This window comes from Lithobates pipiens, unplaced genomic scaffold (genome assembly GCF_037356315.1).
Source record: "Lithobates pipiens isolate NorthernLeopardFrog02 unplaced genomic scaffold, aLitPip1_a1.2 Scaffold_18, whole genome shotgun sequence".
In the NCBI taxonomy this organism is placed as follows: Eukaryota; Metazoa; Chordata; class Amphibia; order Anura; family Ranidae; genus Lithobates; species Lithobates pipiens.
Genome location: NW_027507758.1, coordinates 113,466,148 through 113,493,261, shown reverse-complemented (window position 1 = coordinate 113,493,261; position 27,114 = coordinate 113,466,148). Strand labels below are relative to the sequence as shown.

Below are 27,114 nucleotides of genomic sequence, written 5' to 3'. Positions count from 1 at the left end.
CAGGAGCAAGGGGAGAAGCAGACAAGAATAAGAGAAAGAAGGGGTAAGGAGGAAGCACAGGAAAACAAGGGGGATTCACCCTCCAGTAAGCAGGCACTGCCAACTATGCCCAGGCCAAGAAGCAACTAACTGGTAGCTTGACCAGCAGCCAGTGAAGGTTGGGCCACGGCCAGCAGGTAACCATCTGTACAGGTGAAATATCTCCATTGCCCCCAATGCTCCTCAAAGACTTTCTCAGTATTATTCAGGGTGGCAGTTAATTCCTCCATATGTAAGATATCATTGACTTTGGTGTACTACAGGACCTTGGTCGGGGGCTCTGTGACCAGAGTGAAGGAATGCAAGCTCTAGTTGCATTCACCAGATGTATAGTGAGAGATTTTTTGTATTTCCAGAATGGTATCCCCATCAGGTGCAAGAGGCACGCTGCTGGATTCCCACTTAGATCCACTGATGTCACATGTTTCCCATCAGATATTTAACAAAAGGGAGACCAAAACAGCTGTAACATCTGAAATGGCCTGAATTAACTAATGTAACCTATATACTTACAAACTTAAAGTTTGTAAAACTACAAGCAAGCTCATAGACTAGGTCTCTCAGCAATTCCTAGTCTGTCCTCTTAGGCCTGGCCAGACCTCCTTATATATCCCCAAATGGGGAGAGAATTGCCAATGAACAACATACTTCATTCATTTTATAAAAAAGTTCAAAAGTTCCAGGGTCCTTTAAGCCTCCACTGTGGAGGGACAAAATGATGCAGTATCTGTGGTTTACTGCATCTCTGGCAGCAAAGCCAAGTACGGTGCAATGACGCCATTATGCCAAGCAGACATCACCTCTGGGATGCCGCTAACACAGTTGCTGTGTTCTCCATTGCAGCACTGAAGATTGTGAGCAAGGATACGGTAACCTCGCCTCTCCCCGGGTCAACTGACCAACATTAGCGAGGAAGGGTAAAAAAAAAACTATTGTGGCTGAACATACAATATGTCCACAAGGGGACATGAGGAGGAGGGCTTTTCATTCCGGGAGTATCCAACTATGCAGCAGAACATGGGGAGCAGTGCCCCCCAACCAAAGCCAAGCATAGGACATCTGTTTACAAAAAATAGTAAACAACAATCGTATTACAACAAAAAATACAAAGGATACAAGTTGGTAAAAAAACACACATTAAATTATGACTTCAATCATAATTATTTATCTTAGCTACATGTCTGTCCACAGGCAGATACCATTTTCCTGTGCGCATACTGTGCACGTTTTCTGGACAAATCAAGTAGCAATATCATATACTCCCAACTTTTTCTAGCATTTGGTATAATAAGCTGACCTCCTTTAAAGGAGTTTTTCTAGTGTTTACATATCTTCTTAATTATATATTATTTCTAGGAGTGCGTGTGGCCAGTGTGGTCCTTGTGTGCCCTAGGTTTGGTCCCTTCAGTCTAAGGAGAGGACATCTGGTATTCATGTATAATATGGCTTATAATTATGTATGTGAGAATGTACGGTAAGTGCGGTACAGATGACAACTTTGGAGTTTTAGCATGTTGCAATAGTGGATCCTGAAAAATAGTTTTTTTGTTTATTTCAGAGTAACAGGCCCTCACCTCTGAGGGAAAATAAGAAAAGGAAAATTTAAAACATGTTGGGTTAGCCAGCAAATGGACTTCTAGATGACCACTAATATAGTGGTTATACAGTGCCTTGAAAAAATATTCACAATCCTGGAAATTTTCCACATTTTGTCATGTTACAACCAAAAACATACACGTATTTTATTGGGATTTTATGTGATAGACTAGCACAAAGTGGCACATAATTCTGAAGTGGAAGGAACATGATAAATGGTTCTAAAAATAGTTTACAAATAAATTTGATAAAAGTGTGGCGTGCATTTGCATTTTGCCCCCTTTACTCTGATACCCCCAACTAAAATCTAGTGGAACCAATTGCCTTCAGAAGTCACCTAAACAGTAAAGAGAGTCCACCTGTGTGTAATTTAATCTCAGTATAAATATGGCTGTTCTGTGAAGCCCTCGGAGGTTTGTTAGAGAACCTTAGTACATAAACAACATCATAAAGGCCAAGGCACACACCAGACAGGTCTGGGATAAGCAACTGCTCGGGCATTAACATATCAGTCAATTTTTCTAAATTATGAAATTGGATGAGGGTACCTTTATCGAATGTAATTTTCTGTGAACCTGAGGCGACACTCACATTGTGTCATTGAAAAAGGAAAGAGTATGGCACAACCGCAAACCTAGCAAGACATTGTCCATCCACCTAACAGGTTGGACAAGGAGAACATTATTCAGAAAAGCAGCCAAGGGGCCCATGGCAACTCTGGAGGAGCTGCAGGGATCCACAGCTCAGTTGGGAGAATCTGTCCACAGGACAACTATTAGTCATGCACTATACAAATCTGGCATTTATGAAAGAGTTACAAGAAGAAAGCCATAACAATTCCCTTTTGCAGTTTGCAAGAAGCAATGTAGGGGACACAGCAAACGTGAAAGAAGGTGCTCTGGTCAGATGAGACCAAAATGTAACTTTTTGGCCTAAAATCAAAACGCTATGTGGCAGAATACTAACACTGCACATCACCCTGGACACGCCATCTCCACCGTAAAACATGGTGGGGGCAGCATCATGTTGTGGTGATGTTTTTCTTTAACAGGGATAGGGAAGATGGCCAGAGTCAATAGGAAGATGGATGAAACCAAATACAGGGCAATCTTTGAAGAAAACATGTGAGAGTCTGCAAAAGACTTGAGACTGGGGTGGAGGTTCATCTTCCAGCAGGACAACAACCCTAAACATACAGCCAGAGCTACAATGGAATGGCTTAGATCAAAGTATATTCATGTGTAAGAATGGCCCAGTCAAAGTCCAGACCTAAATACAATTGAGAATCTGTGGCAAGAATTGAATATTGCAGTTCACAGATGCTCTCCATCCAATCTGACAGAGTTTGAGTTATTTTGCAAAGAAAATTAATTGCAGAGAAAGGTGGTTCTACAAAGTATTGACTTGAATACAAATGCACGTCACACTTTTCGCATTGTTGTAAAATAATGTTGAAAAACATTTATCATTTTCCTTCCACTTCACAATTATGTTGGTCTATTACATAAAATCCCAATAAAGTACATTTACGATTTTGGTTGTAACATGACAAAATGTGGAAAATTTCAAGGGGTATGAATACTTTTTCAAGGCACTGTATGTTATAAGCCTGATCTGGGCTAAGAGTAGGAGTACCACATATGTGAAATTATAATTTTGGTTAGCTAGTTACGTTCTGGAATATGTTTTTATCGCTCACATTTATTCCTAAATTTGTATATAATAAAGTGAAGATTTTTAGACCATTCGTTTGGTGGCCTTCAAAGCCCCAATACAGGTTTTTGTATGGAATTTTAATCCTGTAACAGAACATCGATAACAAATATTAACAAGTAAAACAATAAAGAAAGAATAATGCCTTGTACACACGGTCGACAACAAAATCCGTCTGATTTTTTCAGACGGATTTTGTCCTAAACTGGTATTGCATACACACAGTCGGAAAATCCGATCGTTCGGAACGTGATGATGTTCGTTCGTTACGACGGGACTACGTTGAGGCTAGTAGCCTATAGCTTTGGTCTGATCGAATTTTCTTGTCTGAAAATTTGAGATCCTGCTCTCAAATTTTTTCCGGCGGAATTTCCGTCAGAAAAAGTCCGATAGAGCCCACACACGATTGGATTTTCCGACAATATAATCCTTTTCCGACAGAATTTCCAACCGTGTGTACAAGGCATAAGAAATACAAAATTCAGGAAACGTCAACATTTTTTAACAAGCTGCATGAAACTTGATACAAACAAAATCTAGTTATACTTACTAAGAAAATAATGGTCAAGAGTCAAAAGACAAATGACTTACTAAGGCAAGCAATGAGCAATTCAGAAGTGCAAAGAGCATTAAATAATCAGATTTCCTGGCCTGAACACACAAAATACAATTGTGTGAATACATTGCTGTCGTTAAACACAATTTTCCAATGTAATTAAAGACCAACTCCAGCTTATCCGATTGATTTAAATATAATAAGCTCAGTGTTTGGAAAAAAAAAAAAAAGTGAGTTGATTGCAACAGTCACCCTTCCTTAACCCCTCTTTCCTGCAAACTCACTAGTCTCCTCTCCCCTCTTCTGGGCTGAATAGCGCTGGGCATCAAGAGTACACCCCATAGAAGCTTGTAATCAAAGCCACCATGGACTCGCAGCAGAAAGCTCTGGGGAACAGAGCCATGTCATTACCTGAGCACCATGTTCTTTGCAGCATTCAGGACCTGCCCATTGCTGAGTACAGAAGAGAAGAGGAGGAAGACAAACTAATCTCCTGTGGCAGGACAAAAAAACCTTAGGAAAAAAGGTATGCCCGTTTTGTGAATAAGTTGCTAATAAAATTCACGCACCTGACCAGAAAATGACATGTTTGCTATATTTACAAATTTGGTGTGCAGCCTTCTCTATGTTAGTAGCCACAGCTAGCAAAAGGCAGCACCTAAATAACAGTTGGTAGTTTTCTTCTATGTGATTACTGGTTAGGAAGTCAGCTATATGTTTGGAAAAAGACCTCTCCTCACAATTCTAAGGCCCCTTTCACACTGGGACGGTGTGGGCGTCGGCAGTAAAACGCCGCTATTTTTAGCGGTGCTTTACCGTTGTTTTAGCGGCAGTCTGCGGCCGCTAGCGGGGAAGTTTTAACCCCCCGCTAGCGGGCAAAAAAAGGGTTAAAACCGCCCACAAAGTGCCGCTGCAGCGGCGCTTTGCCGGCAGTACAGTCGCGCTGCCCCATTGATTTCAATGGGTAGGAGCGGTTTACCTCTTTCACTGCTCCAAAGATGCAGCTAGTAGGACTTTTTTCAACGTCTTGCTAGCGCATCGCTCCAGTGTGAAAGCCCTGCGGCTTTCACACTGGAGTGAAAGGGGCCGGTCTTTTCAGGCGCTACACAGGCGCCTGAAAACCGTCCCAGTGTGAGAAGGGCCTAACTCTATACTAATTTTTTTTTGTGTTTTTTGTTTCCTTTAACCCGCACATACAATACTGACTATCATTTACTGTTCTACATAATTAGGTTTTTTTACTTGCAGAAGAAGCCATTTCTTGGAGTCCATTGGACTGTAGAGTTATAGACTGTAGAGTCTGTAGAGACTGTAGAGTTATACTGCTATTTTCTTTCTTATTTGTACATTAAGGGAAACAGTAATTCAGAGACTATTGGGACATCCAAAAACAGTACAACTGAGGGATGGGCAACAGCAAAAAAACACTAACAGGCCCAGAAAAAAACAACTGAGCTGGGGACTGCTTGCAGCTCAAAGATACACATTAAAGTGGAAGTAAACCCATCGATTTAAACAGTTAAAAAAAAAAGGCATGCCGGGAATGCTAACTGCACATTGGCTGTGCTCTCAGCCAAACTATCAAACCATCCAATGGCTGGTGTCATAACAAATCACATGTGCAGCACCATAGCAGTTGAAGATTAAACAGAGGCAAAGATGGCAGCTTCCTTGGCTGAAACGAGTTTACTTCCACTTTAAGCTCAAACCTGGCATCAGAAGAGGCCTGAATGACCACCTGTTAAAACCTGTGAAAAGAAGACCAGGTTTCAGTCTTAAAAATTGAACAAACAGTTGCTTGATGCTGCAAAGCCCAAGGAGAACTCACAGATCTAGTGAAGCATCTTCACATGAAAGATTGGAACCTGATCCTTGAGAACAAACTTGGATGATGGTGGGACAAGCAACATCAGGAATCACAAAGAAAGATTCAGCACAGAATGATGTGAGGTGAAGGACTGAAACTATCTTAGGGGAAGGAACTTTTTGACCACTAAACCACTTTATCCCTGTGCAGTGGTAATTTTGTCGACTAAAACATTTTAGTCAACTAAATGATTGTTCACTAAATCAACTGAGATGACTAAAATACGATTAAAACTAAAATGGCATTTTAGTCAAAAGACTAAGGCCGCGTACACACGCGCGGACTGTTCGCCCAACTTTGTCCGTCCAACAGTTTCGGCAAACAGTCCGCTCAAAATTAGCATGGACGGACATGGCCACACACGACGAACGAACAGTTTGCTGAAACCGTGCGCGATGACGTGAACGGCACGTACGACGGGACGAAAAATACGACGTCCTATACACTGCATTATAGCTTTCGGCGTGAAAATCCTTTCTGAGCATGCGCGCAACTTTGTTTGACGAACAAGCCTACACACGGGCGGACTGTTCGCTCAAACAAGGTTTCAGCGGACAGTTTTTCGGAATTTCCGAAAAACCTTGTCCGTCCAACTGTCCGCTGAAACTGTCCGCTGAAAGCCCACACACGAGCGGACTGTCCGCCCAAACACTGTTCAGCGGACAAAGTTGGGCGAACAGTCCGCCCGTGTGTACGCGGCCTAAGACTAAAACTAAATTGAAATTTGACTTATAAATTAACATTGGTTTGTAGTGCATGTTCATACCTCAATGCCATAATAAATAACATATTCGATTTTCACTCCAGCAGTATATAATGAGTTTGGAAATTAAAGAGAAATGTTAACTAATGTATTACAATTTAATTACACCTATTAGATTTTAGTCGACTAAAGCCCCATACACACTATCAGTTTTTCTGCTGAGTTTTTCCTTCAGATTTACCAATACCATATAATATGAGGTCAAACCTTAGGAGTTTCAATTTGTATGCTATCAGTCAGGCCCTTCTACTACATGGTTTTGGTAAACCTGAAGGAAAAACTCAGCAGAAAAACTGATAGTGTGTATGGGGCTTAAAATGTACTGGAGATTATAGTCGACTAAATAAGACTAAAACTAAAACAATTGCAGAAGACTAAAAATAAAATGCCATTTTAGTCCTAAAACTAAATCGAAATTTGCTGCCAAAATTAACACTGTCCCTATGTAAGGGCAGAAATGACTCTTTGCAGGATAAGTCCGGCAGCTTAGACATTTGCCTCACAGAGTTGATGGCAATGAGGAACACAACTTTGTGTTTGAGAATGTAAAGGAGAATATCCCTGATTGGTTTAAATACCAGTTTTTGATGTGCCAAGAGAATTTAATTCAGAACCCAAGGAGTCACATGGGAGTGCACAAGGAGACCCTCATGGGAAACACCCTGCACAAAACCCCAGAACTTGGGCTTCAAAAACCATATTGTTAATATCAGTGTAACCGGCCCTTGTGACAGAAGATCGGGATGTTCTAGGAAAGCTTATGAAGAGTCTGGCAGGAGTCTGATCAGTTTGGAGTACCACATCTGCCTGGGCCAGTCTGAAGCTATCTGGACCACCGAAAAGTCCTCAATTTTGATCCTGCAAAGTAGATGAGGAAGGTGTTTCAGGGATGACAGGCAAAGATCAGGTTCTACTGATTCCATGGAACCACCAGAGCTTTCACTGCTTATGGAAAGAGGATGCCTTTACCTGGGGACAAACAAATCCAGTTTATTGTTGAATCAGGAAGCCCAGACATAGGCTGGGGAAGCCTACATGCCAAATCTCCACATCTAGGATGTAAACAGCAGACAAGCCTGGAACAGGAAGCTTTTCCTAGGACAGGTTTTGCACCACCTCTCTTGCTGCGGTTAGATATTTGCTTCCTTCCAAATGGTAGATGTATGCCACTGCCTTGTCACTGTCCGCTTGATCCCTTAAAACATTTTTCTTTCCACAGACACCACCGAGGCTGGGACATTTGTTCGTAAGCTACTGTTAGCTCCATATTTGGGCAACAATTTTAATCTCTCCACTTTACTGCTGTGTACCACATCTATTGGTACTATTTCAGCACATTTCACAAACATTAGATACATTTAGGCACAACACACTTTGCATGCCTCTATTAGCCCCCTCCCCTTCACCCATTCAGCGGCACAATGTTCTATTTTCACCCTGGGCACTGGATGACCTTGAATGGACACCGTCTCTTTATATTTGAAAAACTATGAACATGCTGGAGAAGAACCCCTAGAAATATTCTCACACAGGGACTGCAGCAATGACACACTAAGGCTGCAACAATATACGCTAACATGTGAGCTAAAATAGGTAGGTTGGGCGTAATGAAGCAGGGAGGGAGCTGGACATTCCCTGGTAGCATGTAGACCCTGGAAACCACCTACACCCATACATCAATGTAGGTTGTCCAAAGCTCCACAAAGGCTAAAAGCCATCCCCTCACTTTGGAAAGTTGGGGCGCTTCCTCATGCTGAAGAAGATTTACTGTATCCAAGGGTTTAGTGGACTTGGAAGGCCAGGGTTTGCCGGAGGACTGTGAGCCAGGCTTGGGCTTGGCTTTGGAGATTGAGGCTTGTGTGTAATTAAAAGGACCTATTCTTAGCCACTGAGGAGGAGTGAGTCATCCCAGGCTGAGTCCAATGGGGTAGATGGGTAATCTTAACCCTGGTGACATGCTTGATGAGGGTCTTCAGTGCAGCTCCATTCTGGTAGTTTCTCTCCAAGAGCATTCAGAGGAAGCACTTCCATAGCACATCCACTTTAGCAAGAGAGTCCTCCCAGGAGCAATTAGACAGGAAACCTTTAACAAATGATATACACTTTAGCAGACATGAGCATTCCAACACCTATGTGACCAAAGGATGAACTGAAATAGTGTTAAGATTCCTTCTGATGACCTTAGCCAAGTTTGCTAGAGTCTGGCAGACAAAGATCTTGGCCAAGACAGGCTTTTAGCAAAGTACGCCTGCAATGGGCACAAGTTTTCCATTTGGGAGGGGTAGATAACTTGTAAGGGTTCTTTCATTATCTATAAACAATGACTTTGAACAGTGGGTGCAACAAGAAATCCTTGCCAGTCTTAGGGGCCCTAAAGGAGCTTAGACTGGGAAAGGTACTGATAGAAGCTACAGGCTGATTCTAAAGATTTAATGGGGTGCATACTGTATCAAAAAGAGCTGTGACAATCTTAAACTTAGGAATGATGGCAGAGGCCTGCTACTCCTCCGGTGTAGGGTCATACATTATACACATAACAGACACAACATCCAAAAGAGTCTTAGCAGCTGAAGGCTCAGAGGCAGCTAAGGTTGCAGGCCGATCAGATAAGGATTCTTCAGGGGATGGTGTGTTAGCAAGCTTATGACCTCTGCAACTAGAGTCAGCAATCAAATGTGCTATTTGGCCCAAAATATCCAGCATGAGGGTGATGAAACCCTCCTCTGATAGAACCAAGAAGTCATGCCAGGCAGAGCCATTGAAGACTTAGTAGAAGTCATTGAGTCGCACAGAGGGAAAATTCCAGAATGTTATGGCTTACACTGCAGGGGGCACAATGCAGGCAGCACTGGAACCATGACTGTAGCCACCTAGGACAGCAGGACTGTTCCCGATGTGTTTTAGATCTGACATTTTGTAAATAAGGTTGAGCACATAGCTAGGCCTTAAATACTCAGGAATTAGGCTGCTGGATAGCAGGAGAGGGTTTGGCAGTCTAAGGTGATCAGGTCACTGTAGGTGAGCAGCATAGAGACAAATAGAAAAGAGTTCCATGTGTCACTTGCAGTCAGGTGTAGCAGCTAGTGCCAGTGACAACGCAATTAAGGTGACATCTTCAACTGGGCCATGGACACCAAGAAAAACACTGTTTTCACTAGAGTAGGGAAAGGCTAAACCTCCATTTTTTATTGCTACGAGTCTTTGCTGAAATATTTCCTTCACTTACTGTTCTTGCAACAATGCTTTCAAAGTAAGGAAAAATCATCTTAGATATCAATACCAATCTGACAGAGGATCTAACCCTTCTCTACTAAGTGCAAAACTACCTAAATATTTTTTACTGGCATTACACCCTAAAACTCTATGTAAAGACTATATTTTCTATTGAAAGTTTCCTCTTGGGAGCAAAATATCTTTTTCAAGTTTAGATGAACCCAGCTGTAACTAACTGAGAAGAAGTGACCACATTTAGGAGTAAAAACTAACATTTTTGGATCCTGGCAGTTAAAGGTATAAAAATACCATGAACAGTAAAACACCATAAAATATGTTCTATAACAATGTGTTAGACATTTTCTATCCAAATAAAGCTCAGTGGAGTTTTTTTTAAGATTGTTTTTTAAGAATTTTTTTTTTTTTTCGGCAAACCAACAGCTATTGAGCAAGGAAACCAATGATTATATAAACTCTATGATTATATGCTATGGCAAGACATCTGTTTTGATGTTGTTATTTACCTTGCACAATGTAATACTCTGAGCACATAGACTGTCTAAATAAAGAAAAGTAGACACAAGTAAGATACATAAAATCAAGGACAAACCGATCAGACACACGGCACAAAGGAAGCTTTATATCTGGTCCAATTTATTGGCAACACTAGCAAAGTGATGTAAGTGGATTATTATAGTAAATCTGTCTGTTAATCCTACACAAAGCTATCGCTATTAAAGAAATATTGTTTATTTTTGAAAAGTTTTGGACAAATTTGGTTTTCGTAAAACAAGGCATACATAAATTGGCATATTTTACTGAATTTATGTACGCAACGTGATTATTATAATTACTATTATTATTAGTTTGCTTTTTTTTTTTTGTTAAAAATCAAAACAACTACATAAAAGTCTTCGAAAACATGAAAGGATTTTTCCTGCTGTTTTGGTTGGCCTGTGTATTAATCTGAGCTGGGACTGGTGACCTCTCACTTCAAAGCCACCAAATTAAGCCATTAATGTCACACTGCTTGCTAGTGCCAAGTTTTTACTAAGCACTGGCAGCTCTCACAGGTGTATACAAAGCCACGTCTTGGGATAATAAACTGCAGTATACACGATTCAAAACTAGATTCATATTTAACATAACTATATATATATTTTTTTTCTTTCTTTCTTTTCTAGCAGCTTATTTCTGCTTTCTGAGCCTGTGTGTGCATGTCTTGGAGTGTAAATGTCAAAAAAAAAAAAAGAAAAAAGATTGGTGGGATCTCCGGATGCTTGGGCACCACGCCTGGTCTTCTCTTGACAGCCCCATGATCCCCAAACAGCATGCTGCACTAACCTGCAAACAGCAACCAGTTTTCATGGTTGCTGGTTCTGACCCTTCCTCTTCCACTTACAACACCTCAATATTGGTTAGGGAGGCCACCCATCACTGTGATGGGTTGACAGTAAGCTGCTGAACATGGGAGAGGAAAGCCTGTGACCAGGTTACAATGGTTAATGTACACATTAGAGTACCCTTCTATGTGGAGATCCAGGGTTTTCTCTTGAGAAGAACAGACCTGCCTTGTAGGCACCCAGAGTGGCTTGTAAAACAAGGCATCGTTTTTTTTTAATGTTTTTTTTTGCCACAGGTCTTTATTTCAGGCTGAAACGTGGAGCGCTGGTTCACTGAACGGTGGAGCAATTACTGCGAGTAAGGGAGTAGAAAAAACCCCCCAAAAACTAACCTGGTACTGATGACACTGCTCACAAGGAATGAGAAAAATGAGGGCCCATTCAAACCAGTACAGTTTTCTGCAACTTCTGTAACTTATGTTCCAGTTTTCCAGTTCTGAAATGCTTATTCAGTGCCCACAAGACTGAATCATAATACACAGACCCATGCATTAAGCCAGTGGTTCTCGATCATGGTTCTATGGAACCATAAGGTTCCTCCAGAGGTCGCTAGGGGTTCCTTCAGCATTGGGGAATTTCTGCCTCTCAGATAGGTTCCCACCGACACCATTGATCTTTTTAGCTATCTGTAAGGAGGTAATTCTTCCCAATGGCCACAAGTGTAAGGACCATTCCTCTCACTGACCATCACACTAATGTATCATGAGTTGTAGATTTATTATCTATTTTTTAGCAGGGGTTCCTCGAGAGCTGAGAACTATTTCAAGGGTTCCTCTGTGTTGAAAAGTTTAAGAAAGGCTGCATTAAGCAAAGTAATAAGAACAAAAAAAAGAAAGAAAAATAATAAAATGAAAATTTTCTATAACAGGCTAGAATTCGTGTATGCAGTTTTGAGAATGTAAGCAGGACCTGGTTCACAAATGTCCATCCAATTATGAATTAACTGACACTTTAACAATAAAATTAATTTACAATTATAAGTTATTCATCTTTCACAATGTCCATTTTGCTTCTGTCTTGTCCCTTTTATTCATTTTTAAACTTCTTACATGATTGGAAAAAGATAACATTGACAAATAACAGATATTTACATGTACACTGTATAGTCAAAAGTATTGTGACACCTGTCTTTACACGCACATGAACTTTAATGACATCTCAGTCTAAAGCCACGTACACACAATGCGATTGTTGGCAGGGGTTTATCTGTTGACAGACTGCTGTCCTAAAATCTGTCCATTAGTACGCTCCTTTTTACAATTTTTGTCCAACTTTCGGCCAACAAATGTTAGATGGCAGGCTAGTAAATTTTCGACGGACAATGGTCTGTTGTCAGATTTTTGTATGATCGGTACACAAATCCACATGTTCGGAATCAATGCTCACCAAACACAAAATTATCAGAAGGGGCCCAAAGGGTGACGCTCAAGAGCTGAAATTCCTCGAAATTCATATGTCACTACGTTCGTGTTTGTTGCACGACAATTGTGTACCATTAGTTTGCAAGACAAGATCCTGGCACATGCCCTTAAGACAAAAGTCAGACGCTCAGTTGGCCAACAATTGTACCGTGTGTACTTTAGTCCGTAACAGCTTCAACTTTTCTGGGAAGGCTGTCCATAAGGGTTAGGAGTGTGTCTATGGGAATGTTTTATCATTCTTCCAGATGCGCATTTGTGAAGTCAGGCACTTATGTGGATGAGAAGGCCCGGCTCTCAGTCTGCGCTTTATTTCATCCCAAAGGTGTTCTATCTTGTTGAGGTCAGGACTCTGTGCAGGCCAGTCAAGTTCCTCCAGCCCAAACCTGCTCATCAATGTCTTTCTGGACCTTGTTTTGCGCACTGGTCCAAATCATTTGGTGGAGGGGGGATTATGGTGTGGGGTTGTTTTTCAGGGGTTGGGCTTGGCCTCTTAGTTCCAGTGCACAAAGCAAGCTCCATAAAGACCTGGATGAGTGAGTTTGGGGTGGAGGAACCTGACTGGCCTGACCTCAACTTGACAGAACACCTTTGGGATGAATTAGAACTGAGACTGCGAGCCAGGCCTTTGCATCCATAATCAGTGACTGACCTCACAAATGCACTTCTGGAAGAATGGTCAAACATTCCCATAGACACACTCCTAAATATTGTGGACAGCCTTTGCAGAAGAGTTAAAGCTGCTATAGCTGTAAGGGGTGGGCCAACTCAATATTGAACCCTATGGACTAAGACTGGGGTGCCATTAAAGTTCATGTGTGAATAAAGGCAGGCGTTGCAATACTTTTGACAATATAGTGCATCTTTAGATATTTGCCAAGAAGCCCCTGGGAAACTAAAATCTTGGGTGCTCTATGATGCACAAACTTAATTCAGTTTCCAGCACTGAGTTTTGACACATCCCACTCTGGACTCGTGGCCAGTAAGGCTTAAGACTTAAGTCGATGAATTAAGTGTGGCCCAAAACATGGCAGCTCCTAGTGAGCTCAACTCGGAGCAGATGCTGAAATTAAGGATGACTAAGCAATTCGGCTATCACTAGACCCCACCAGGGGTGCATGATCTCTCCTTAGATCTACATAAATAGTTTACTATTACCTACCAGGAATTTCAATGTTGGATATATCACTCAGATCGTCATCATCCTCTTTTTCTTCATTATCTGTTTCCTTTGTACTTTCTGTCAAAACATTTGTATTTTCTGTAGGTAGATACAAAAATATTGGTCAAATATTAAATACACACTCTCACCAAACATTAACCTTCTGCAGCTCTTGAAGGGGCAATTTTTGCTTGGGTGTTCAAACCGTTTTAGTTGTTTTAGTTGTCCTGCTTACAAAACCCCTGTGTTTGCCAGTAGATTCACTAGGCTGAATGGCCCAATATCTGAGAAAGCAAAATAGTAATCCAGAGAAGTACATTTTTACTTATATCTGAGCACTCAGGAACTTATGTTTTCCTCTTCAGTCTTCAAGTACTGTCAACAAGCCAAATTTGGGAATTTCCCTTAGATATAATTTCAGTCATAAATACCAAGCCATTGACATTAATAAAATCACTATGCAAGTTCATGAACATCCTTAAAAACAGGACCTGTTTGGAGCACTTGAGAACATAGGTTGGGCACCACTTCTTTAATACAAATGCAGCTTGTCATGCACACATAGTGCGAGTGGCTGAGTTTAGAGTTTAGGTCACAGGGAAATATATCTTCCTGTACCCAGCTTGCTTGCTTTCCAACATTCCCATTAAAGGAAACTGCGGTTAGCCTTCAGAAAGCTTTTTTCACCATGAAGGGGTTGTTAATACAGAACCCATGCAAACAAAGAAACAATAAATATCTCAAATTTAGAAAGTTGCTGCATGCATTCCTCTAGTTCCAGGGAAGGGGCTATGAACACAGGTGAAAACTAGTACAGGATTGGGTGATCTGCCTTGCTGATCATGTCACTGCACTGGAATGGTCGATAATTTAGAACATATGCACTGTGGCAACAATTCTACTGGTGAAATTTGGGCTCTTGTGGAGTAAACCTTTGAGCTGCAAACACAAATGGCAAAATTGAGCTTTAATGTAATTTAGTTTGATTTATTGTGATTCAGCATTTGATGGAAAAAAATAATAAACCAAGGTTACCTTCAGTGTAAAGTACATTTGTCAAAATGTCAATACTTGACTCGTTCTACAAGACTGGTGGTCCATAACAAGTAAATGTCACAAATCGTGACAAGTGGTCATAATACCCCTAAGCTCCCATAGATATAGAAGGTGTGTCTGATACTCCTTATCTTTATCTCCTATACTTTTTGCACAAGTCTTATATAAAGTATATATAATTTGGAAAATTCCTGAGCTTTCTTGAAGCCTGCGTGAGGTTTTTTAATCTGTATTTCATCCTCGAGAACTACTATCCTGGTCCATTAAAGGTTATCACCAACTGCAATCAAACAGCTCTCCTCCAAACCGAAAGGACAATCAATACGTTTAGTACTTAAAGGTACATAAAACAGCACCAATTCCTCACTTAACCTTAGAGCTAGGGTTATACAAACTCATACTAACAGCTAAACATTAAAATGCTTTGGACACACATCGAACAGATGACCAGGCGGGCTAGATAACATTTTTTTAAATCCCTGGATGATCCAGTAGAAAAATCTCTAAAGCACTTTGTACTTGGAAAATGCACAGCGTACACGCTATACATTCCAAGCCATTAATTAATAGTGAGATTTTATAAGTAACAGTCAGTCTTACAAGGAAAAGAAAACTAATTGACAATGTGGTGCTCTTGCTGTGGCTCACTGGTGCACCCTGCTGCGCTTTGCTCTAACTTCAAACGCACAGCAAGGCAAAAAGAGACAGACTAGAACTGGAATAGGCAATGAGGGTATCTTGAAATAAATCACTATTTTAATACCAATTCAAAAGAAAGCAGATAAAATGAGTGCTCATAAAGCACATCACACGTATGTAAGCCCTAAAGTCATGTAGATGCAGTATGTAAACAACATACTTGCATGATGATCATTAATGGCAGGGTGCTACACGCACAAATTACAGCATGGGTTACTATTTAAAAATAATTGCATACAAGGAATAATAAGCAGATATAAAAAGCACAATATTAACGGCTTGGAAAACACAACCCCATTAACCCCACATTTAATGAGAAAATATCCCTCTATTATACTGGCCATAGTGGGACAATTGTTGGGCAGTAATTTGAGAATATCTAATAAGATTATTGTAGAAGATTCTTGTATGGTAATATTATAGATATTGTTATAATTTTGTAACATCCAAGACAATTTTTAACGATATTTAGCAATAAAAAATTCAGCACTGCGCAGTCCTAAACTGCCTTGCAAACAGCAAATAAATGTTCAGCAGCAAAGATAAGAGCTGCAGCTCACCAGATAAAATCACAAACATCCACATTTATTGTAAAGCATCCACAAATATGGCAGATACATTACCACATTCTGGCACCAGTCCTCTAACACGTTTCACCCAATCAAGGCTTGGTCATATTTGGGTGAAATGTGTTAGAGGGGGCAGTCTCAGGGGAGGAACTGTCAATGCCATGTTTGTGGATGCTTTACAATAAATGTGGATGTTTTTGATTTATCTGGTATACAGAAAATCTTATCTTTGCTTGTGGATAGTGAGCGTGGGCGGCTTGGTCAGCCTCCAGCACCCAGTGTTCAAGTAGTAGCAGGAAGAAGCTGCTTGTAGCAAATAGGTTCTTCAGTTTAATGTCAAGAAAATAAATATTTTTACAGTTCAGAGGCCATACTGGTCGACTCCCATCCCATCTAACAACCTCATTGTTGTTGCTCCAATATCCTGTGTCAAGCAGTTTCTTCAAATTGCATATAGTTGGACGGGATTGTTTCATTGTGTGTGCAAGTGTAAGGAATAAGCTTTCCATATATTAAACAAATTTCTATGGGTTCCTAATAAACCAGCTGAAAGTTGAGTCATGGGTGGCATTGTTGGAACCCTCCCACCGGTATCCTTCGATTTGAAAATGAAAAGATTGAGGGGGTGGTCAGGCAAACAGCAGCTGCATCCAAGCGGATGCAGCCAATGTTCAAGTATTTGGACAGCCGCAGGTGCTTAGTGAGGATGGAGGAATAGAAAGCTTAGCCACACCTGTGCAGTAAACCCTTTGGACTAGGAGACAAAGGTAGAGGAGACCAAAAGAAATCTATGGAGCTCTACTATGCAGGCATGGCCAGCTAACAGAGGACTTGTGGTGAACTCTGCGTATGCAGAGTTTGGTGTGTATTGCTAAAGTTTTCTTTTTTTTGCAATCAGCACTGTCTAGACAGAAAGTCAGGGGTCATGCAGCCTCATAGGACAGTCCAGAGGGAATAACTGTTCCTACAAGCTTTAACCAGTGCTCAGCCCGACACTGATGGAAGTCACAAGATGGCTATATACTGCTGATAAGAAAAGGTATTTGGCAGTTTATAAAAACAAAAAAAACATACCCTAGCTCAACCGTTTGTGCTTGGAATGAAGATGCTGAAGACCGGTGCACAGGCTGGGGTGTCCATTGCCCCAGGCAATACAATCCAATGTAGAAAAAAAGCCAACAGCTCGATGCTTCTCTTGTCAATCTTTATTAGCTACATAGCATAGATACAGTACAGAAATGTCAACACGTTTCAACTATTACAGCCTTCCTCATAGCATTTCTGTACTGTATCTATGCTATGTAGCTAATAAAGATTGACAAGAGGAACACAGAGTTACTGGCTTTTTTTCCACAGTCGATTTAGCAGTTTATATTTACTAATAGATTTCCATGTTCTGTGGAAGAGCAGATATAGTGAATGCGGGGTCATGAGTTTAGTAACACTTAAACAACTTTGAAATGTTTGTAGTGCATTACATTTTCTCATTTACATTGAATTACTTTTCCTTTACACTTCATTTTTTTTTTTTTTTTTTTAAACTCTATATTGCTGTGCACTTTTGACTTTGCTCACCTTTTCAAATTTTCCTGCTTGTCATTAGTAATCTGGAGACATAAAGCTTTCTATAATTACTCTACACGTTGAACCACTTATCATTCTGAGAAGAAATCCAGTGCATGTAGGTAAGTTAAGGGGTTAATTCACATAAGCCACCGCAGTGCTAGTGTGCACTGGGAGGAATAGTGCAGATGTGCTATTTACTGTTGCTTTTCTCTCTTTTTTTAGGCTATGCAGTAGGCCTTCTTAGGCTATGCATTCCTGAGCCTAAGCAGTAATGTTCAACACAAAATCATGCCTATTTTTAATGCAGTGTTGTCTAAGGACCCAAAGATCATGGGTATGCATAATTGAGCTTAGGTCTTGTCCCTGGAGCACAGAGATTTCTCCAGATTCTCAGAATCTTTTTAAAGGCTGTACTGTAGATGATGATATACAGTTGTGCTCATAAGTTTACATACACTGGCAGAATTTATGATTTCTTGGCCATTTTTAGGAGAATATGAATGATAACACAAAAACATTTATTTCACTCTAGGTTAGTGATTGGCTGAAGCCATTTATTATCAATCAACTGTGTTTACTCCTTTAAAATCATAATTACAACAGAAACTACCCAAATGTCCCTGATCAAAAGTTTATATGCCCTGGTGATTGTGGCCTGATAGCATGCAAACAAGTTGACACAAAGGGGTTTGAATGGCTATTAAAGGTAACCATCCTCACCTGTTATCTGTTTGCTTGTAATTAGTGTGTGTGTATAAAAGATCAATGAGTTTCTGGACTCCCGACAGAACCTTGCATCTTTCATCCAGTGCCGCACTGACGTTTCTGGATTCTGAGTCATGGGGAATTCAAAAGAATTGTCAAAGGATCTGCGGGAGAAGGTAGTTGAACTGTATAAAACAGGAAAGGGATATAAAGATATATTCAAAGAATTGAGAATACCAATCAGCAGTGTTCAAATTCGAATCAAGAAATGGAAAATGAGGGCTTCTGTTGAAACCAAACCACGGTCAGGTAGACCATTGAAATTTCAGTCACAACTGCCAGGAAAACTGTTCAGGATGCAAAGAAAAACCCACAAATAACTTTAGGTAAATACAGGACTCTATGAAACATGTGGCGTGGCTGTTTAAAGGTGCCCAATAACAAGGCACTTGAAGAAAGATGGGCTGCATGGTCAAGTCGCCAGAAGAAAGCCATTACTACACAAATACCACAAAGTAACCTTATGGCACAAAGTCATTTGGAGTGCTGAGACCAAAATTGAGCTTTTTGGCCACCACCATAAACACTTCATTTGGAGAGGAGTCAATGGCCCATGATGAAGGGAAACCATTCCTACTGTTAAACAGGGGGGTGAATCACTGATGTTTTGGGGATGTGTGAGCTACAAAGGTACAGGACATTTGGTCAAAATTGATGGCAAGATGAATGCAGTATGTTATCAAACATTTGCATTCATCAGCCAGGAAACAGCACATGGGACGTACTTGGACATTTCAACATGACAATGATACAAAACACAAGGCCAAGTTGACCTGTCATTGGCTACAGCAAAATAAAGTGGAGATTCTGGAGTGGCCATCTCAGTCTCCCGACCTCAATATCATTGAGCCACTCTGGGGATATTTCAAAGTTCATGCAAGACAGCTCAAGAATTTACAGGAACTGGAGGCTTTTTGCCAAGGGGAATGAGCAGCTTTACCATCTGAGAAGATAAAGGGCCTCATCCACAAATACCACAAAAGTCTTCAAGCTGTAATCGATGTTAAAGGGGAAATACATGGTATTAATAACTGGGGTATGTAAACTTTTGATCAGGGTCATTTGGGTAGTTTCTGTTGTGATTACGATTTAAAAAGAGTAAACCCAGTTGATTGATAATAAATGGCTTCAGCCAAACACTAACCATGAGTTAAAGTAACGTTTCTGTTTTATTTATATTCTCTGAAAAATGGCCAAGGAATCATAAATTCTGCCAGGGTATGTAAACTTATGATCACAACGGTATATAAAGTCTTTGAAATTTTATGTTAAGGAACATTATTGATTGACAATTTTTAGATGTAGCTTTTCTCAGTTTGGTAAACCTCTGCTCATCTTCACGTCTGACTTTCTACAATGCCCTTTTTATATCCAATCATGTTACTGACCTGTTGTCAATTAGCCTATTATTATTTGCAAAATGTTCTTCCAGCTCTTGCTTGTTAGTACCACTTACTTGCCAGCTTTTTGTTGCCCTGTCCCAATTTTGCTGCCAAAGGAGGTTCGACCAGCTATTAACAGCAAGGGTTCAATTACATTTTCCAGCACTTTGAATATTTAATGGGGGTGTTCAATAAATACACAGCAAATTAGAATTATTTGTGTTATCAGCTTAAGAGCATGGGGGCTGATTTACTAAAGGCAAATATACTGTGCACTGCAATAGCACTTGCTCCAGAGCTTATTACATGAGGTAAACCTTTACTTTGTAAAGAATACTCAATCACATTCAAAGAAAAAAAAAAATGTTCTTGCACGTGATTGGATGATAGAAATCAGCAAAGGTTCCCCTCTGATCTAGAGCAACTGCACTTGCAGTACACATTGTGTTTTTCTATTGTGGTGACATACAGCTAGGTCCATATATATTTGGACACAGGCACAATAAAAAAAAATTTTCATATATTTACCAAAACATATTCAAGCTATAGTTATATAATTGATATAGACTGAAAGTGCACATTCTTAGGCTTAATTTAAGGGTATGTATGTCCAAATTGGATGAAGGGTTTAGGAATTACAGCTCCTAAGAATAGCCCCCCCCCCCCTTTTTCAAGGGACCAAAAGTAATTGGACATTTGAATTTAAAGCGGTTTCATGGTCACATGTGGGCATGTGGGCTACTCCTTTGTTATTTCTTCATCAATGAAGCCGGTAAAAGGTCTGGAGTTCATTCTAAGTGTGGTATTTGCATTTGTAATCTTTTGCTGTGAACCTACATCATGTGTTCAAAAGAGCTGTCCATGCAAGTGAAACAGGCAAATGTAAGGCCGCGTACACACGCGGGGACTGTTCGGCCAACTTTGTCCGCTGAACAGTGTTTCGGCGGACAGTCCGCCCGTGTGTGGGCTTTCAGCGGACAGTTTCAGCGAACAGTCCGCTGAACAAGGTTTTTCGGAAATTCCGAAAAACTGTCCGCTGAAACTTTGTTTCAGCGAACAGTCCCCTCGTGTGTAGGCTTGTTCGTCAAACTAAGTTCCGCGCATGCTCAGAAAGGATTTACACGCCGAAAGTTATAATGCAGTGTATAGGACGTCGTATTTTTCGTCCCGTCGTACGTGCCGTTCACGTCATCGCGCACGGTTTCAGCAAACTGTTCGTTCGTCGTGTGTGGCCATGTCCGTCCATGCTAATTTTGAGCGGAGTGTTTGCTGAAACTGTTTGACGGACAAAGTTGGGCGAACAGTCCCCGCGTGTGTACGCGGCCTAAGGCTTCCAAAACTTAAAAATACCATCAGAGAGAAAGCAGCAACATTCGGAGTGGAAAAATCAACAGTTTGGTACATTCTGAGTAAAGAAGAACTCAACAACATAAAAAGGCCCGGATGTCCATGGAAGACAATAGTGGTGGATAATCGCAGGATCCTCTCTATGTTAAAGAAAAAACAATTCACAACACAAAGACAAGTGAAGGGCACTTGTCCTAACAGAAGTGTGAAGTTTGTGATTTTTGTGATCCCAGTACTCATTAGGTAGTATTTAGAAAATGGATTTATTAAACCTCAAATTGCAAAGGCTTATCATGAAAATTCATACTGAAATCAGAGACTCATACCAGATATTTTTTACTTTCTAAGATCCTTTTCTTGATCAGTGAGGATGTCCCTTTGCACAGTTCCAGAAATGATTAAGTAATGATATAAAAGTATGTTTTATACTATGAATGTAGCCTTACATTGAGTAATCATTACATTTTTTTTGATCTTGATACATTTCGCTTATGATCTGGATTGCCCCATACTTAATCTCCCATGACCTTTCCTCTGGGGCCTCTTTAAGCCAATGGCTCCAGCAATCCAGACATTTGATTTTATCTTAGTTGTTAAAAATGTGATGTCATTCATATGTACATTGTTTAAGAATATTAGTATGATTTAATATGATTATTATAAATACTTTCACTATATCTACAGAGGAAGCAGACTTTTGTGAAACGGACACTGTCCTACTATGTTATAAGGCTCATCATCAAACAGTTAAAGTGATGCTAACACACACGGTTTAATTTACATTGTCCCTTCTATTTCTGTATGTGGATGATGGCACTGTAATTATTTAAATTAAGAAAAAAATATAAGTATCCTTTTTCCTAATTGATAGACAGCTGTCACATGATCCAGATCTTTCCCAGCCTGTCTGCAGGGAAATTTAAGCAGAAGGAGCTTCTACTCCTCTGCTGCTGGTCACATGTTAAAAAAAAAAAAAAACAGCCTTTGGAATACAGAGTAAAAATAAATAAATAATATCAATAAACTTTTAAATTGTCATACAAGTATATATTTGAAATCAAATCTTTATTATTTTTTAGCAATAAGATAGTATGGGCCGATTTCTGCCAGTCACAACCTGTGACATGCCCCTCCAGCCTATGACTTAGAATAAGAGGGAGGTGAAGCCTTTATCAATCAAAATGTAATATCCACCCCATTATGTTTAGCTGGTTAGTGGGCATGGAGGAGGATGGCAGGAGTGGGCTGTCATTTACCACTTTGTATATGCCAACATGTGTGATTCTATAGTCACATGGGCTGCTCATGTGATAGGGAGGAAATGCTCAGCATAGAAACTCATTGAAAACTGAGCATGTGCAGAGTTGCCACCAAAACTGCAAAATCCCTAGCTGAATTGGGGACATAAACAGAAGGTGGAGATAAAGAGCAGCAGGACAAGGCCAGGTTTCTTGCAGAAAACAAAACTCATAGCGACTGAGTCAGTATGAACAGTGTGTAATACAGCATTTATTGAAAGTTTGATGTGGGTTTAGTGACACCATGAATCTCAGCCTGGGAAGTTGGAGATGTACCAATATGACTGAATAGTGGGGATGTGGAGCACTTATATGAATATATAACTGGTGGTATATTAAATGCAAAATTTTAATTTTCAATGTTTTTTGCCTTTTTAAAAAAAAATCTTTAAGTTTTTGTGGTCATACACAGAAATTGAGACTTACAACAGCATGTGCAGCAACATATACAGTACATGCATCAGGGAAGGCCATGTTAAACAACCTTAGAGTTGAGGCATGTACATATGTATTGATAAACACTCTTTACTGTATTTATACTTATTTTTTTATTTTTATGAATAAAACATCAGTTTCAAACTTTTTATAAGATTCTGCGTGATCGCAATCAAACTGTAAAAGTATCAGTTACTGTATTTATCGATGTAAAACACACACTTTTCACCCCTGAAAATAGGGGGAAAATCATGGGTGCATGTTACACGCTGATCCCTGGCTGCCTTGGAGGGGAAGGAGGGGACGAGCGCCACTGGATTACACAGTGCCGGGATCTCCTGTGTACTCAGCGCTCGCAGTCACTCACAGTCCCACCTCCTGGCATGGCTCCTAACATAGACAGCGCATGTCCCATGTCCTGGCATTGGACCGGTGTTCTGTCCATCATAGGAGCCGGGCCAGGGGGTGGGACTGTGAATGACTGCAGGCACTGAGCACACAGGAGATCCTGACTCTGTGTAATCCGGCACAGGTGAGGCTGCATTGATGGGCAAAAGCGAGGCTGCAGATGGGCACTGAGCAGGCTTCATAGATGGGCATTGAGCAGGCTGCACTATTGGGCACTGATCAGGCTGCATTAAAAGACATTGGTGAGGTTGAAGATGGGCACTGAGCAGGCTGCAATAATGGGCAATGGTGAGGCTGCTGATGGGCACTGATCAGGCTGCATTAATGGGCAATGCTGAGGCTGTAGATGGGCACTGATCAGGCTACAGATGGGCACTGAGCAGGCTGCATTAATGGGCAATAGTGATGCTGCAGATGGGCACTGAGTAGGCTGCAAATGGGCACTGAGCAGGCTGCAATAATGGGCAATGGTGAGGCTGCAGATGGGCACTGAGCAGGGTGCATTATTCTGCAATGGTGAGGCTGCAGGATGGGCACTGAGCAGGCTGCATCAATGGGCAATGGCAAGGCTGCAGATAGGCACTTAGGAGGCTGAATTGATAGGCAAAGGTGAGGCTGCGGATTGCACTGATGAGGCTGCAATGGTGGGCAATGGTGAGGCTGTAGATGGGCACTGATAAGGCTGCATTGATGGGCACTGATCCTTATTTTGCTTCAAAGTTCTTTATTTAAAATTGAAGTTTATTTCCTGAAACTTGCCTCTGAAAATTAAGGTGCGTGTTATACGCCTGATGCGTGTTATATGCCGATAAATACGGTACTTACCATGTTTTTAGGTTGTCTAGTTAGATAAACAGTCACTTAAACATCTACTCTTAGGTAAACGGAATACACTACACTTCTCATAAAGAATCCATCACAAATGGACTTGCATAAAATATGGAACCATCCTTCGTAAACAAAGTCATTTTGAAGTACAGACTTTTCATCTAGCATATTTTACTAGTTTTTACTGAATTTGCCATCCATTTAGAAAAGAGCAGCAGTAAATTAGAACCATCTGCGTGTTACACTGTAATCGCTGAGCTATGCCTATTAAGAACAGCACAATCTAAATCAGAAAAGGTCAGGTGATAGTCACGCCATGACAATGGATCTTGCATATTGTCTTCACTCCCTACTCGTTAATGTGTATATACCTCTGTTTACTCTGCATAAACTGCATTTTTGTAAATAGCTGCTCATTTGTTTTATATATTCCTGGGGGTGTTGCGCTTTTTGCTTTTATCCAGAGATGGCTTTTACCTGCCACATATTTCTTCTCTAGAAACTTTCCATGTCTGCTGTCATCATCTTCACACGAGCTTGTGTCATCTGTACATTGAGACAGAAAATAATGAAACATTTCAAAGGCATGATGACCAAGCTGGCTTAGTTCCAGTTAAACCCTGTGCTTTAAGTATATTTTTTCCTTATACTGTTGTTATCTCAAGTTTATTGATCTTGGTTTCGACTTTCTGGTTCTCAAAAGAAAAAGCCTACTGTGAACTTTTTTATCAAATAGGCTTCTTTTTCGGCCTGCTTCAGCTGCTATGATTGAGCCAAGCAGGCTTCTTAAATTATTTATGCTTTAACTAGATGAAATAAAAAAATAAAAAAAGGAAAAAAAAATGTTATATAAATACCAACAGTGTCTCTCTGAATAGCAGGGCATCTACAAAAAAATGGCAACAAACTTAATTAGCTGGAATCAAAGTTGCTTTTTCCACTGTGAATAAAACAAGCATGCACTCAAAAGACCTAAATCAATGTGCCCAGCTTAATCATATAAAGGGTTTTTCATCCTAATTGCCAAGCTCTTTAGATTTTGATGAGATGGATACCGAGGAAGATAACCCAGCGAGTGTATATCATCCAGTCATTATCCCAGACTAAACTTTGATTATTAAAATGGATTCTTGGTGTATATGGATAACGTAATTGCTTTGTCTATACTCTGCCTTGACATAATTAAAACATATAATGCTGTGTTCATCACTGATTTTATTTTGCCGAGCTGAAAAAATACAACATGCAGCCTACAGCAAACTCATTTTGTGATATTACTGAAAACACCTGCAGCTCTCTTGCACAATAGCAATATGAAAAGCAAAGTAGATGCTAATTGCCTTCAAATCTACAGGCACACCTAACAAATACACCTCCCATAGATTCACTGACAGAGAGCATCCATTCAGTATACCTCCATATATTACTCATAAAACTGATAAAAGTAGCACTAGCATTTCTTTGAGACCTATGGAACAAAGACACCAATGGCAAAACTACAGAAGCTGTGAGCTAAAGTGGTGTTATAAAAGACAGCGTGTGTATGTACAGTGCCTTGAAAAAGTATTCACCCCCCTTGGCTTTTTACCTATTTTGTTACATTACAGACTTTAGTTCAATGTTTTTATAATCTTTATTATATGTGATGGATCAGAACACAATAGACTAAGTTGATGAAGTAAAATTAGAAAAATATATACTGTACATAAAACTATTTTTCAGAAATAAAAAAAATGATAATTGGCATGTGCGTATGTATTCACCCCCTTTGTTATGAAGCCCATAAATAGCTCTGGTGCAACCAATTACCTTCAGAAGTTACATAATTAGTGAAATGATGTCCACCTGTGTGCAATCTAAAGCCCCATACACACTATCAGATTTGCTGATGGTTTTTGCCTTCAGATTTACCAAAACCATATAATATGAGGTCAAACCTTAGGAGATTCAATGTGTATGCAATCAGGCAGGCCCTTGCACTACATGGTTTTGGTAAATCTGAAGACAAAAATCAGCAGAAAATCTGATAGTGTGTATGGGGCTTAAGTGTCACATGATCTGTCATTACATATACACACCTATTTGAAAGGCCACATAGGCTGCAACACCTAAGCAAGAGGCACCACTAACCAAACACTGCCATGAAGACCAAGGAACTCTCCAAACAAGTAAGGGACAATGATGTTGAGAAGTACAAGTCAGGGTTAAGTTATAAAAAAAATATCCAAATTCTTGATGATTCCATGATGGCACAACAGCAAATTTGCCAAGAGATGGCCGCACACCAAAACTCATGGACTGGGTAAGGAGGGCATTAATCGAAGAGGCAGCACAAAGACCTAAGGTAACCCTGGAGAAGCTACAGAGTTCCACAGCAGAGACTGGAGTATCTGTACATAGGATGACAATAATGCTTCGTACACACGGTCGTATTTTCCGACGGAAAATGTTCGATGGGAGCTTTTTGTCAGAAATTCTGACTGTGTGTAGGCTCCATCGGACATTTTCCATCGGCATTTTTGACACACAAAATTTGAGATCTGGATCTCAAATTTTCCAACAACAAAATTCCGATTGTGTGTACACAATTCTGAAGCACAAAGTTCTACACATGCTCGGAATCAAGCAGAAGAGCCGCACTGGCTACTGAACTTCAATTTTCTCAGCTAGTTTTACGTCACCTCGTTCTTGATGTTTGGAATTTCCGACAACATTGTGTGGCAGTGTGTATGCAAGACAAGTTTGAGCCAACATCCGACGGAAAAAATCCTATGGATTTTGCGGTCAGTGTTTAATCGTGTGGATGCGGCATAAGCAGTACGCTCCATAGAGTTGGGCTTTATGGCAGAGTGGCCAGAAGAAAGCCATTACTTTAAGCAAAAAACAAAATGGCGCGCTTTGAGTTTGTGAAAAGGCATGTGAGAGACTCCCAAAATGTATGGAGGAAGGTGCTCTGGTCTGATGAGACTAAAATTGAACTTTTTGGGCATCAAAGAAAACGCTATGTCTGGCGCAAACCCAACACATCACA

General features: G+C 40.4%; 1 protein-coding gene across 2 annotated transcripts in view; it reads right to left on the bottom strand.

Annotated features, from left to right (window-relative positions):
* The window catches only part of KIZ (kizuna centrosomal protein), a 286,874-nt gene that overhangs the window by 94,857 nt on the left and 164,903 nt on the right, over window positions 1-27,114 (bottom strand). Inside the window, exons 10-11 of one of the 2 annotated variants that reach the window (XM_077486023.1) lie at window positions 24,561-24,629; window positions 13,731-13,829 (exon numbers count right to left, since the gene is read on the bottom strand). In XM_077486023.1, coding sequence (XP_077342149.1) covers window positions 13,731-13,829; window positions 24,561-24,629 — 168 coding nt within the window. The remainder of the gene's footprint in view (window positions 1-13,730; window positions 13,830-24,560; window positions 24,630-27,114) is intronic. The other variant, XM_077486024.1, reaches the window with a different exon arrangement.